At 36.5% G+C, this 15,820-nt stretch overlaps 1 protein-coding gene across 1 annotated transcript in view; it reads left to right on the forward strand.

Moving 5' to 3' along the window:
• The window catches only part of LOC150110013 (uncharacterized), a 594,272-nt gene that overhangs the window by 302,092 nt on the left and 276,360 nt on the right, over positions 1 to 15,820 (forward strand). The window contains exon 5 of the mRNA XM_090390616.1: positions 10,892 to 10,918. Within this exon, the coding sequence (XP_090246742.1) occupies positions 10,892 to 10,918 (27 nt within the window). The remainder of the gene's footprint in view (positions 1 to 10,891; positions 10,919 to 15,820) is intronic.

Consider the following 15,820-nt stretch of genomic DNA (forward strand, 5'->3'; position numbering starts at 1 on the left):
TCAGCGGATCCTCATAACTATCATTGTACAGTCCTGAAACCATCTTTGTTATCTGCCTTTGTACCTTTCCACAGTTAATTTATCCCCTTCAAATCCTGGGGACCAAATCTGAAAACAATAGTCTAAGTGTGGTCTGATCAGGGTCTTATACAACGGAATGATAACTGTTTTATCTCTGCAGGTCAGTGTCCTTCTCATTATTGCAGCAATCCTCTGTGTTACCTTCACCACCTTTGCAATATGTCCCCTAAATTTCAGGTTTCTATCAGTCATCAACCCCAGATCTCTTGTCTCCCCTACTTCCTCCAGTATAACTCCACCCATAGAGTATGCAGTGTCCCATTGATGTTTCCCAAACCTCAAGACCTTACATTTTGCTGCATTAAACTGACATCCCCTCCCATTCATTTGCCCATCTATCTAGCTTATTCAAATCCTCTTGCAGGGCTACCACATCTGCACTATTACTAATAATCCTTCCCAGCTTCGCATCATCTGCAAACAACTGAATATCCCCTTGCAATTCACTGGCAATGTCATTGATATAAAGGTTAAACAATATAGGTCCTAGTACTGAGCCCTGTGGGACCTCACTTGTAACCCTCTGCCTCCTGAAACTGCTCCACCATACACAACTCTCTGATACCTATCAGGCAGCCAATCCTGAATCCAGTTGACCAATCTGACATCCAGACCCATGTGCTGCAACTTAAATATCAGCTTATCATGTGGCACCCTGTCAAATGCCTTTGCTAAATCTAAGAAAATTGCAGTATATGCCTTTCCCTCATCTAATGTTCTTGCATATTGCTATAACAAGAGTGCCCTTTCACAAATCCATGTTGACTCTCACAGATAACATTACCCTCATCCGCCCAATGCTGTATACGGTCCCTCACTACTTTCTCCAAGATCTTAACAACTACTGATGACACACAAACTGGCCTATAATTAGACACTTCCAGTCTGTTACCACCCTTATGCAATGGCACTATCTTACCTTCCTTCCATTCCCTGGACACCTTTCCCGCGGCCAGACTTTCATTGAAAAGCCACGTTAAAGGCACTGTCAGTTCCCTAGCACATTCTCTCAAAACTCATGTTGAAATACCATCCAGTCCCAAAGCTTTACTGACATCCAGAGTACTCAGTATCTGAAACACACTCTCCTCCTGTACCTCTAAACCTCAAACCTGCCCTATCCCCTCTAGCATTAAAACTGACTCCTCCAGAATGAAATACTCCAATAAAGTGTTCATTGAACAATTCCACTATGTCCTCTGCATATTTATCCTACAATATCATTCTTCCACAGTCATTTCTCCTCTTACTGGCCACATAGCTAAAAAATTCCCTAGGATTTTCTTTGGATCTTAGGGCCAATCTCCTCTCATATTCCAGTTTCGCTTTCCTTACCCCACTAGTCACTCTTCTGGCCTGTGTCTTATATTCTTCATGCATCTTCTCTTCACCTGTCTCCTTATATCTCTTCCATAGCCTCTTTTTCACATACAATTCCTGCTTAATATTGTTTGTCATCCACTTTACTCCAAATTGTGTCCTCTTTTCACTCGTGGTATACAACTTACCATTGCTGCTAACAAATATTCTTTCACAATTTCCCACGCACTAATGATATCCCGGCCTTCCAATTCCTCCCTCCATTAAACTTCCCAAAGTTGATCTAAGACTTATAATCACCTGCTTTATAATTCCACATAAGTTCCCGTCTCTTTGATACTCCTGCATGTCTATTCATTTTCCAAGTCAAAACCATATGGTCACTCTCTCTCCAACTGGTGGGAGAGATGTCATCTCAGTTATTATCAACTTTTCTGATGCTATAATCAAATCCAAAACTCTTGAACCTCTTGTTCCCTCTGTTACATGTTGCCTAAGACTTGTCCCTCAAGAATTCTAGAAATTCCATTCCCCTATTGCTACATGCATCTTCCTCTCTCCAATTTATACTACTGTAGTTAAAATCTCCCATAACAACCATTCTTCTTGCACTTGCCAAACTTAACTGTCTAAACATCTCCTGGTTCCCATCCTCTGTGCTCCTGGGTCTGTAGCAACACCCCACTAAATATCCTGTCTTGCCCACCTCTACCTCACACCATATGCTCTCAAAATCATTTGTCTCACTGCCTTCCTAAGCCTCCACTCTTAGAGGACATAGGTCGTCACTTATCATAAGCAGTACCCCCACCACCACCACGCTTTCCCCTCCTATCCTGCCGAAAAATGCTGTACCCAGCGACTTCTATTTCTGTTATTATATCCTCTTCTGTCAACCACGTCTCAGTGATCCCAATAATGTTTGCCAGGCTGATGCTATCTGCACCACCAATTCCTCTCCCTTATTCCGGATACTCCTGGCATTACTTTAAAGCATATAAATGCCATTGTTTCTATACCCAGCATTATTCCCTCTAGACTCCACTGGGCTCAGTGTTACCTGATGTCGTATCACCTTCTCACAAGTATCCATTCCCACAAGAGGCCACCTCTACTATCATTCTCCCTGGGACACACTGACTCGTTCAGAACAGCAATCTCTCCAGATGCCTACGTCCTTCCTCATTCAAATGTAAGCGCGGTCTCTACTGATAGGTTAGTAGTTAGACACACAGTTTTTGCACCACCCTTGTACAATGGAACTATCATACCTTCCTTCCTTTCCTATGCTATCGAGCTGAGACTGAGACTCAATTTATACACACATGTGAAAGGTCTAGACAATTCAGCTGAACATTCCTTTAGCTAATGTGCCAATATTCCATCTGTCCCTATTGACAAATTCTTATCCAGGTTAAGCAGCAGTTCTTCAATCTCATTCTCATGCACTTCTAGCTCTTCATCCAATGCAGTCGTAGCACTGTGCACTATGTTATATACACTTGGCTGATATATCTTAGCAAAGTGAGCACTCATTAATTGAACAGTCTCTTTACCTTCTGACACTAGAGTTCCATCTGCATTCATCCAAATTCTTTCTTTCTTTTTGCTTATAGCATAATGATAAAATTCTTTTGGATTGCCTTTAACCTGCATAGCTAATTTCTTTTCATACTCTGATTTAACTTTCTACACAGTGCTCATTGCTTTTCTGACCTGCACTTTATATGTTTTGTAATCCTTCTCACTTTTATTCTAATGATATTCTTTCCACATCATCTTCTTCTTGTTGATTTCTTGCTTAATAAGGTTGCACATCATTTCACTCCCACCCTATTTATTCTTCGAAACACTAGGGATGCATTCAGATACCCCATTTAAGCACTTTTTCAAAGATTCCCATGCATTGCTGACATTTTCCCCCATTCAGTAACTGATACCATGGGACCAAATATAGTATTCTCCTATATTGATCATAATTTTCAGCTTTGTAGTTCAACATCTAACCTGTTCTTGAACACCAATATAATTAGATACTTCCCAAGAAAGCATTGCATGATCAGTGTTCCCAAACAGTGGTAAAATAGTCATATTCTTAACAGAGACCCCCTTCTGATGATATGAACAAACCTAACACTCTTTGACCACATGCTGCTTGAGAAAGTTGTCTCACAACTCACAGCATTTCAATAAATTCCTCTTCATGCTTATCAGGAGATTTCTTTCCTACCCAATCAATGTTTGGATAATTAAAATCACTTATAATGATCACTCGTTGAGCATTCAGGCTAAATTGGTGATACATTACACATTACATCTTCCCCTGCAACTGAACTGCCAGGTCTGTAGCAACACCCCACCATATATTTCATTTCACATTGCTAAACTCACACCATATAGCCTCAATCTCACTGCTACATGCAACATTATTACCATCATTGTTTTCTTGCTTTTCTATCCTATTTGGACTTAAGTCATCTGTTATCATTATTAGTCATCTGTTATCCCTAAAAATAGTATACCTGTTTTACTCAGTCCCAGTTACTGTATCTAATTCTGATAGCCAGTTTTCAGTAATGCCTTAGGCCTCGTTGTTGAAGTTAAAAGTTAAAGAAAAGTTAAAGTGTTAGTTATTTTTTGACAACAAGTCTGACGTGTTGTCAAAAAATAACTAACACTAGGTTTAACAGGTCGTAATAGATATATAATTAAACCTATTAGACATAGGCAGACCCAGGAAAGGTTGGCAAAAGGAAATTAAAGAAAAATTGGAAAAGAAGGGAATTAACTGGAAAGAAGCAAAACAACAAACCTTGGACAGGATGGCATGGAAATCTCTTTGGCAAAATCTCGACGCTTAAAAGCATAAGAGATCATAGACGAAGAAGAAGACATTTTACCACATATGCTAGTGGCTTCTTCTGAGTTAGGAAGAACAAACAAATATACAATAAGCTTTAACTTTTCTGCCAATTATTGTGCACACCTTCTGAGCAATGACTGACCTGTTCCACCTTCCATACTCCACATGTTTCGGTTTTTTATTTTTGTGTAATACTTCCTACATATTTGGCTTTTAGTTATGTAATGGTTCGTATTTACCACTTATTGTATATTTGTTCTTCATAACCCAGAAGAAGTCACTGGCATATGTGACAGAACTAGTAGATTTAATTAAATATCTATTATGACCTAACCTAGTGTTAGTTATTTTTTGTTACATTCGTTTTTTGGTCGATAAAATCAGCATACTCATCACTTTGGTAAGAATGTAGATGACAAATACCAAGAACATGGCTAAGTGTTCTGAAAGCCATTGAAAAGTTTAGAAATGGAGGAAAAGTACTGTAAAAAGAATCAAAGATGATAAAAGTGACATCATAAGGATATCCTAGGTGTCTGGAGTAATTACTTTGAAAGACTGTTAAACAAAACAAGCAGTGACAGAACAGTAGCAGAAAATTTTCGAGTGGAATAGAAACAGATGTACATATCAATATTTGAGATAGATAAAGCCATCAAAACTTAAAATGTTGAAAGGCAGATGTAGATGATTGATATCATCTACATCTGCCTTTCAACATTTTAAGTTCCAGAGATGACATCCAGAAATGCTTAAATATGGAGGCATTAAAAAAAAGAAAAAAAAAAGATGAGGACGACATCCTGACAGGAATTTAGATGGAAGGATATGATGTGTTTCGTGAGAATAGAAGAGGTAAAAAGGGAGGAGGGGAGTGCTATTGATAATAGAGAAAGAGTTATGTCCATACAAGTTAGAGATGCCAGAGGGAAATAGTGCCAGTGGTTTTGAGGCACTATGGTGTGAGATAGAGGTGAATGGAATGAAATACTTGGTTGGATGTTGTTATAGACCAGGAAATGTGGATGGTAGTGACTATGAAATGTATAATCAAATTAGCTAAGCAAATAAAAAAAAGAGTGATCATTATGGATGATTTTAATTATGGCAGTATAGACTGGAATGATGAGATAGCAACTGGAAGTAAAGAAAATGAGTTTCTTGAGTTTTTGAGGGATAACTACCTCAGACAGTATGTAACAGAGGGCACACGAGGATTGAGGGTCTTGGATGAGGTGACTATGATCATCTCATCAGAGGATGTAATTATAAATGAAGTGTCAAATCACCCACCAATTGGTAAGAGTGGCCATGAGGTGATTACCTGGGTGGTTGCCAGCAGTGTAAGAAAAGGGTATATGCTTTCAGGTGTAGCATGGAATGAGTAGTTAGCTGGAAAAGAGATCAATGCAGCTTGGGGGATTTTCAAAAACTGTCTAGTGGATGCAATGTCTAAATGTATTGAGAGGATGCAACTTGCAGAGTCTGGTGGACAAGAGGAGGGGGAGATATGATAGAGACCTACAAGTTATTAAGGGGGTTGTTATAGGATCAATGCTGGAGAGGTTCTACAGAAAATAGTGGGAGATCAGGGGAGAACCAGAGGTCATCCCTGGAAACTGTATAAAGAGGGTGTGAGTAGGGGAGTGAGAGGCAGGTTTTTTTCATGCAGAGTTGTGAATGATTGGAATTCCTTGCCTGAGAGTGTGGTGCCTGCAGAGAATTTGAATGTGTTTAAAGCACAGTATGATGAGCTGTGTGTTGATAAAAGGACCCCTAGATGAGTCTTTGACTCCATGGGGGTCTTGGATAATAATAATAATAATAATAATAATAAAAGTTTTGCAGTGGTTGCACCACATAATTCAGATGGGCCTAGTCAGAAGATCAAATTCCAGATGATTGGAGTAGAGTTCATATTTCGAAAAAAAGGAATAAAGATGAATGTGGAAATTACGGAGTAATTTCTCTGTTAAATGTTCTAGGTAATATTTATGCAAGTATACTTGAAAAGAGGTTCAGAAAAATTGTGGAAGAGAAACGTGAGAAGAACAAGCCAGGTTCAGTCCATATAGAGATTGTCAAGCTCAGATTTGCACTTTAACACATATAGTTGAGAAGTTGTGGGAATATAACAAGGATCTAGGTTTTGTAGATCTGGAAAAAACATATGAGAAGTTGTCCAGAGAAAAGCTTTTCACAACACTACAATTATATGGGATAAATGCAACATCATACAGAACAATACCTAATCTATATTTAAATTGTAAGTCAGCAGTTAGAATTGAAAGAAATACAAGAAGATGGTTTCATGAAAAATCGGGGCTAAGACAAGGATGTACATTATCTGCACTTTTATTCATCATCTATATGGATTACATTATGAAAGAAAGTGGCATCTGATATACATTCAGATACCACCCCCATTTAAGCACTTTTTTTCAAAGATACTATAATTGAAGATATCTTTTGAAGTTAATTCTTTACTTTATGCAGATGATGTTATACTCCTAAACATATCCACTGCTAATCTACTGGATTATCTAACTAAATTGCAATGCAGCTGTAACAAATTTGGCATGAAAATAAGTAAAGACCAAAACTATGAAAATAGGCAGGAGCATAGGAAACCTTCAGATGCATTCTCAGTGGAGAATGGATGGAACAAGTAAAATATTTCAGGACAGTTTTTGGTGATGATGGCAAATTAAATTTGGAAATAGACAACAGAATAAGTGAAGCTGGTATGATTGGGAGCCAGTTGAATGAATTTGTATGGAATAATATAGAAATTAACCAAGTCACTAAACTAAACAGTATACAAGAGTGTTCAATTCAGTTTTAAGCTATGGATCTGAGAGTTGGATTAGAAATAAAGCAGTTGAGCAAAGATTAGAGACCACAGATATGGAAGTTCTGAGAAAAATTAGGGAAGTGAACAGATGGCATCACTGCGGAATCATATATTAAAAATGAAGATATTAGAAAGGGATTGGACATTGTTTTCATTCAAGAATGTGTGAACATTGCTAATCTAAGGTGGTATGGCCACTTAAACAAAATGGGAGAGGAAAGATTAGCAAAACAGGTGTTTGATGCCAAGATGACAGGAAAGAGACCCAGAAGAAGAACAAGGTCTACGTGGACCAACTCAGTACTGCCTTTAAAAAGCACAAGATGTTAGATACGACAATATTGGCGTGCTGACAAGTAATGGACTAATTTGGAGTAAAATTGTGGATAGAAGATTAACAATGCAAACTTATTCATGTAGTGTTGTCATAGTAGCCTGAACACCCCTAAAGAGTACATATCAGGAAACTGATGATATATATTAAAGAAAGTTAACTTAGCGTTTTGGGAAACAGTTATGAGTGCTATATTAGTTTCATATACACTGCTGGCTAATACTGCAAGAAAATAACTCTGTATTCAGCTCTGTTAAAAAAAAAAAAAAAAAGTGATTGCTCTTACTTCATTTTTTTCACAAATCATGCAGAAATCAACAGTAAACATTATCACCTGGAGATCCATGAACTGATTAGAGTGATATGAAGTTGAAAGTTTTTTTCCCTTGATTATACTATAAATTAAAGATGCCAAGAAATTATATTCTTGGTTTAATCCTTTATCCAAATGTAAGCAGAGCTTGCGCATGAAAAATACTAAGACTGAGATGTGAAGTCATTAGCCTCTATATAAAAGTAGCCCTGTCATTAAAGAAACTTTGTTTGCTTACACCTGGATAAAGGATTAAACCAAGAATATAATTTCTTTGCATCTTTAATTTACAGCAATATGAACTTGTCACTCTCAATCCACTGCCATCATTACCCACTTTTGGACACAAGCCAAAATGAGTTGGAGAAACTCGTATGACTGTGCTTCTAACATTTCTAGGAATTTATATATATATGTACATATATAATTTCACTAGAAGGGAAAATGATTTCTCTCTTCAGATTTTTCAACTAATGCTGGAGTACCCAAGGGTTCTGTGCTTTTACTTACTCACTTCCTCCTGCACATAAATGACCTCTAATTGACCTCAGTACTCATGGCTATGTTAATTACAGTATACTCCTCTCCTCCATCATTTGATAAACCTTATGTTGTACAACCATTAGAAGCATTAAGATCTTCCATAAGCAGTGCCTTAAACTCTGATCTCATTGTTATTTTTCAGTAGGGTGAGGACCACCACATCATTACCTCAAGACATTACTTTCATCTGTAAAATCTGCTGACATTGTATCATTCCGAAATCTGTGTGTGTGTGGAGAAGGTATTCCAGCCTTGGAATACCTTCTACACACACACACACAGACACAGCAGCTTAAACATTCTTAAGAATGCTTGATGATATTCAGAAGGGAGAGCGAGATCTAATTATTTAATTCATGAGTCAAAAGTCATTAAAACTTGATGACTTTTAATGATTGGTGACTTTTTTTATTTTAACAGATTCAACCTAACCACATCATTATCTATTTCTGCCTTCTGTAGGTATTTCGATGAGCACTAGTCTTATAAACTGAACATTATTATTTCTCCTTTCTTTAAAATCTCTAACAACATGAGCATCATTTAATCAACATCCATTTATAGTTCAGCTTCAATCTCACTGTTAACCTCTTCCATTTTATGTACTTCTGCTCTCTGTGATAGGCTTTCTCTATCTCATTCTTTCTCTCACAGATTCCTTCTTCACCTTGCCCACATGCAGTACTAATATGTTATAGGTTTTGCAAACTTTCATCTCTGTGTCTGATATAAAATAAAAAATAATATACATACTCTTGTAAAAGGAAGTATTTTTACTCTTTTTGCACATTTGGCCTGTGTATCTTATCAGTGGATCACCTTACATTTTTTATATATAAACAACCCATCTGCATATAAGTGTATATCATCTTATATGCTAAGATATATCAACCAGATGTATGTAACATGGTGCACAGTGCTACTGCCATTGAATGAAGAGTTTGAGGTACATGAAAACAAGTTTGAAGAGCTGTTGCATAACTTGGATAAGAATTTGTCTATAGGGACAGATGGAGTAGGAGTATCAGCCCGTTTGCTAAAGGAGAGTTCAACCAAATTGGCTAGGTCTTTCACATGTTTGTATAACTTAAGTCTCAGCTCAGGAATGGAAGAATGTATGATAATTCTGTAGTACAAGGTTGGTACAAAAATTGATGTGTCTACCGACCTATCAGTATCTCTGGTATGATAGTGAAGATTTTAGAGAAGTTGTAAAGAACTTGCATACAGAAATGGGTAGACAAACAAGGTATAGTCTGCAAGGAGCAGCATAGGTTTACTAAAGGAAGGTCATGTTTTAGTAATTTGTCATATTTTATAACAATGATATGGCTGAGTTAGATAAAGGAAATGGATATGCTATGATAATGTTTGATTTTTCTAAGGCTAGGATACCACACAAAAGACTGTTGCATAAACTGGAGAATATGGGATTAGAATATAAACTCTTGATTTGGATCAGGGGATGGTTGACAGACAGATATCAAAAAGTGGTATACAGTTGGTGTAAATCTGCTAGATTTATGATGACCAGTGATGTACTTCTGGGTTCAGTCCTTGTGCCATTATTGTACAATCTATACATTATATCAGATGTGCAATTATTTGCCAGTGATGCAAAGATAGGCAGGGCAGTCAGGAATGCTACTGATATTCGGCAATTACGAAATGATTTGAATAGGCTGGAAATTTGGGTAAACAAATGTTAGCAGTTTAATGTTAGCAAATGTAAAGTTATGCACTTTGGCTCAATTAGATTTCTAGCTGCATATTATTTTAGCAGGATTATGCTACAAGGAACTGAGGATGCAAGGGATCTTGGGGTATTGGTGGATACGAATTTGAAGTTCAAAGTTCATATAACAAAAATTGCAAATACAACTCGGAGGATAACTGTGATGTTGAATTTAGCCTTGGGATGCAAGGATAAGGAAGTCATTTAGCCTCTTTACAAGGCTTTGATAAGACCTGGATTATTGTGTGCAGATTTGGTCTACCAGATTCCAAGGGGACAAAGAAGCTGTGAAAAGGGTGAAAAAGATGAGTTACAAAGATTATATCTGGATTATGGGATTTAGATTATGAAGACAGATTGCAAGTATGTGGATTACAGGAAGAATGATAACGGATAGTGTCTGAAATTTTTCATTATATGGAAGGTTGGGAGAAAACACTGGAGCATCCATGGAAGTTAAGTTTGTTCACAGTCAAGAAAGAGGTAAGAGCTAGGTTTTTCTCTCACAGAGCAGTGAGTGAGTGGAATAATTTGCCTTTAGGGGTAGTGAGTGCATCTAGTGTGAATGAATTTAAGGGAAGGTATGACAGCTGGTTTGGGTGATTGATAGCCTTCCTCGATGAGTCCCTGGAGGCCTCAGATAATAATAATAATATACACATATAGCTATTTAGGTAGTGGATGAAAATCATCTACTTCCTAAATTATCTGATATCACCTGAAATTGAAAATATCACAAAATATGCACTATTTAAGTAATATTATAGCAGTAAATAATGGAATGCATAATAATTCTGGTTTAATGTTCAATTTGTTTCTGAAAATACATGTTCATTTTCACTTTTCAGTGTGACAGTGAAAGTGGAAATGAAAGGGTGAGTATATTTTAATTTCCATAACTAAATAAACAGAATAGCAGTTGAATTGAATAATATTGTATAATTGAATATTTAAAATGATTAGAGGATTTTTATTTAAAAAACTTCTTAGTAAAATAAGAAATATATTCCTTCCGGTAGGGATTTTAAACATAGTATCTATGAGCCACAATTAGAATTGCAAACACCTGGTATGGATATCTGAATTTTTGTACCAAGGAGCATATGAATAAAATATTTTCCCTTGTTAAGGAGTTACCCCTTTTTTATAATGTTATTTGCTTTTTACTCAGTTTTTAGGGCATTACTGATGTTTTAAAGACAGATATATGAAGAATATATATAGGAAGAATAATTTAGACATATGTTTATAGGATGTTGCTGGTTGTCTTCTTATTCAGCGGCATCCGGAGTATGATGATATACATTTATCTGCTGTTAAAGTATGACTGAAAGGAAGGGGGTTGGAAAAGTGGGGATAGAGAGATATGGGAGAATTTTCAGTTAATGCCATGAGGTTCAAGATGTTTTGAATCAAAACTGTTACATCTATACGTTTTTTATAATGTCATTATAATAAATATATATATATATATATATATATATATATATATATATATATATATATATATATATATATATATAAAACTGCATTCCCAGCAGAAATGTTTCATTTTTTTCCCCCACAAGAAAATCAACAAAATAAGCAATGAAAACTAAGGAAAATATAGGTATTATTTCTAGAAAAAATTCCATGTTACTCCTCTAAGTAAATATTCTTTTTATGGCTATTTAGCCTATTTTTGTTAAGGAGTACCTTAACAAAAATAGGCCTTAAAAGCATTACTGGGCATGGCTTAGCGCATGTCGGAACATCGGCCGGCACGAGTTAAAACTGCCGCAGAAAGTCACGCCACACAACAAAAGAACCAATTACAGTGTGATTTGTGTGATCACATGCTAATCATTCGCCGAACATGTTTTATGAGCAGTGACTCATTTATGTCGGCTAAATTACTACAGTGTTTTTCCAACATATGATGGCCTATTCGCCAAAATTTGTTTAAGATAACAGAAAATTAATAACAAAAAATACCTGTTAATTTAATTATAAGCAAATCTTGGTTAAAAGCATTTTAAAATTAACAGGGTGTTAATTTTCACGTGACATACGGACCGGAAATTTTGTTCGTTAAATCAAGTTCCATAAAATCGAGGGTTTACTGTAATTTCAGTTACAGTTCTTATATTGTTTAATTGTAGTTTTATGCTCCAAATTTAAGTAAATAGCATTCTTCGTGAATTATGAGTTTTGCTTGTGAATTCAAATTCTACTCATAAAATTAACACACCTTTATAGTTTACATGGTTGCCACATTATTGCTCCCTTTCGAAAGACTGGGGGTACATATCTCATTAGGGATGTGAGGATTTTTTTTTTAAAATTTATTTTTAACGTAAACTGGAAACCCTGCCTTAATTAAACGTGAAACTTGTTTTTCAGACCATTCTAAAAAGACGGTGGGCTCACACTGGATGATGAAATTCATCTGCTACCTAAAGACATTCACAAACATCCATACTTACAGTGGAATTTTAACTTGCATCCTGTTAATTAGAGAGCAGGTATGTATTTCAGCCACCCATGCCAGAAGGTCACTAGGGTTTTTCAGTTTCAGTATGCAGAACAGGAAGTATGATCAGAAGACAAATGCAGTTATAATATAGACTCTGCAGACTGTGTTATGTAGGATTAATTCCCACTATATTTACAGTAATTAGATTTGTATGAAGGCCAGTTACTTGGTCATCAGAGAACAGTTTATACATATCCTGTTTAGGGGAAGATGAAGTGATATGAATTTTTTAAACGAGAAAAACCTACAGGGTTGATACTGTTCACCTAGCTCTTGTTCTTTTGATATTCAGTTTCCCCTTCAGAGGCATTAACTTTGTGGGAGAACACCATTGTGAGAGACTCCTGCATTTGTATATTTAGAAGATTAGTAACCATCCACCATCACCCAAAACAAGCACTGAGTCAGAAAGCTTGTAGTCCAACTGCAGGAGACAGACCAAATGATGGGGGTTTATTTAACAGGTCTTTGTGCCAGATTCTATTTACCCTGGTTACTCTTCCTATTCTGAACATAGTGAATCCTTCTGCTACTGTTCCTTTGTAGCAATTATCGTCTGTTAATCATATTTTACTGATATAGTGATCTTTGAACAGGCTTAGGCTGCCATTGCCACCATTTCATTTTCTTTATTCCTGATACTCCTGACATTTGTATAGCAAAACATCAGAGCATTATCATTACTCTGACATAGTCTCACCTGAGGAAGTAGTATTTTAGCTGGCCTGGTTGGCCGAGTGGTTAGCATATCTGCTCTCTATCCAAAAGGCTGCAGATTCAAATCCTGCTGTGGGTATAGGTGTTTATGATTGTCTATGAAAATACTAGTGGTGGGCAGTAGATGTTGGTGTAGATGATTCGTTGTAGTTGGTGGATGGAGTGTATGAGTGAGAGGTGGAGACGGAGAGCTGTAGAGTAGGTGTCCTCCCTCGATGAGTCCTTGGAGGTGTCATTTAATAATAATAATAATAAATACTCCTGTACTCATTATTATTTCCCTCATGCTTCATTTTACTCTGCAATATACCATACATTAATCTCAACAAGCAACCATTCCCCACAAGAGGAACCATTGTCCATCCTGGCAATTCTAGCTTCCCTTGCTTGTTCAGATAACAACACTCTCTAAATGTCTGTCCTCCATGTTCACGTGTAATCCATCTCCTACATATGTCTCCTTTCTTCTACATCAAATACTATTCTAGCATCCACATATTTCTCAGATCTCTCTCTCTTATGACAATTTCTTGCTGTCATATCATTCATTAATTCATTATTGCTGCTCTTCTCTTCAACTCTGAATTATCTTATCTGGAGAGTATAGTGACTGTTTTCTGTCTTAACACTAATCTCAAATCTCTCACTAACTGATTCACACTACCTCTCAGGCCATTCATATCAACCAGTTGCACTGGAGGGGTAGGGGGGACTTGCCCCCCCCCCCCCAAAAAAAAAAGGAAAAAAAAAACACTAGAAAATTTTCCCCAAATCTTTTCCTAATTAAAATTCGTTTTTTTATTTATGTTGTGTTGTGTCTTCTATTTCTATACTACTTATGAATTAGTGGTCACATAAGATGGGAATATCCTATAGCTCTCAGGAATCATAGCCGCTGTGAATGCAAGGCAAATGAAGTAGTGCTCGGGCGGACTGAGCTACTTTGTTTGCCCAAGTCGGGCCAGAGGAGATCGCAGGTATCATGTATTGTCGATCACTGCAGATGCTCAGTCATAGGTCGTATGCAATGTGTAGTGTGTATTCTCAAATCGCTTACTCAAACCTCCCCCCCCCCCCCATCCCAGATTCAATCCTGAGTGGTGCCACTAATACCAACCATTCATTCACATTCACACCTTGCCTCATTCTTTTGTTCCTTCATGGAAGCACTTCTTCAATATTGTATTCACAAACAGTGAATCATTGTATCTCTATACATCACACTACACAGCTTTGTTCATTCTTTCTTTCCTTGCTTCCATTCCCGAGTCTCTCCTTGTTTTCTTCTTTCCTGTCTTCCTCTTTATCCCTTACTTATGTACCTCCCTGCTTCCTCTCATTTCTTCTCATAACTTTCTCTCACTTCTACTTTTTGTTCACTGCACGTCAGTTAGCCTGTGCTTCTGATTCTTCTTCCTTCACTATCCTGAACTCATTTTTCAGCTTTCCATGCTTTCTCTCTCACTACCTCTTTTTTCTCTTTCCCTCTGTTTTCAGAATTCCATTTAAATAATTTTTTTATTATTACTATTGAATGGCTTTTCATTTCAAATTGAATTAGCTGGTCTCATACAAAGGTTACAGGGTTTCCCCTCCTGGAAACCCAGGTTTTTTGTTCCACAAACTGGCCAGAAGAGCACACATTATACACCATACGTATTGGGTTAACTGTACTATCAGATCATTAATTAAGTTTTAAACAAGCCAAATTACTTGGCTATGATGGGCCATTCAGTGAAATGTGAAAAAGAAAATGGGAATGAAATTCTCATCATTAAGTGATATGCCTCTCATGCAATTAATTTTGTTTGGGAGGAGGTGGAGCAGATTTTCCAGAGCCTTATGTTAAAGACCAAACATGTTTCTTTTTAAGTAAGTTCTGGTCTTCAGTAAGCAGGTTGGTATCTCACACTGGATTTTGACAAAATCAATTCAAGACTTCACAAATCATCCATGCTGCAGTGGGATTCTAACTTATAGCTTGTTAGTTGGAAAAGAGACAATATTAAGTTGGCTTACCAGACAGGCAGCTACACAAGTAACTTATTTATACATATATTTTAGGTGAAAACTTCTATTTGTTTATTCTAGAATAAAATATGTAATATTGTAGCATAACATAAAAGTTTAGAGATAATATTGCATAAAATCTACTGTAGTTTATTTAATAATTTATTAATTTAGTCTTTGTTACCTGTTTTACATTATATTTATAATAATTTTAAAGTAATCTAATATAACTATTTGTACTAATGTGATTATGATGAGAAAATATAAGAAAAAGATGATAAATAATGGAGGCATATGAAAGAATAAAATAAAAATGGTTCAAGAGCAGCACTATATAGAGATTCTATATAAAAGTTGTGGATGAGAGGGTGCACAAAAGTCTGTTTTCCAGGAGGGAGGATGAATATGGTGATTGATGTTCTTGATATGAGAAGTAAGCATGCAAGGGAGTTAGTGGTTGGGCATAGGGAGAATGTGAGGATGGATATTAGGAGATTATTGACGAGAGAGAGAGAGAAAGAAAATAGTATAGCTG

This window comes from Typopeltis vanoorti, chromosome 1 (assembly GCF_054136105.1).
Source record: "Typopeltis vanoorti isolate ZY-2024b chromosome 1, IOZ_Tvanoo_1.0, whole genome shotgun sequence".
In the NCBI taxonomy this organism is placed as follows: domain Eukaryota; kingdom Metazoa; phylum Arthropoda; class Arachnida; order Uropygi; family Thelyphonidae; genus Typopeltis; species Typopeltis vanoorti.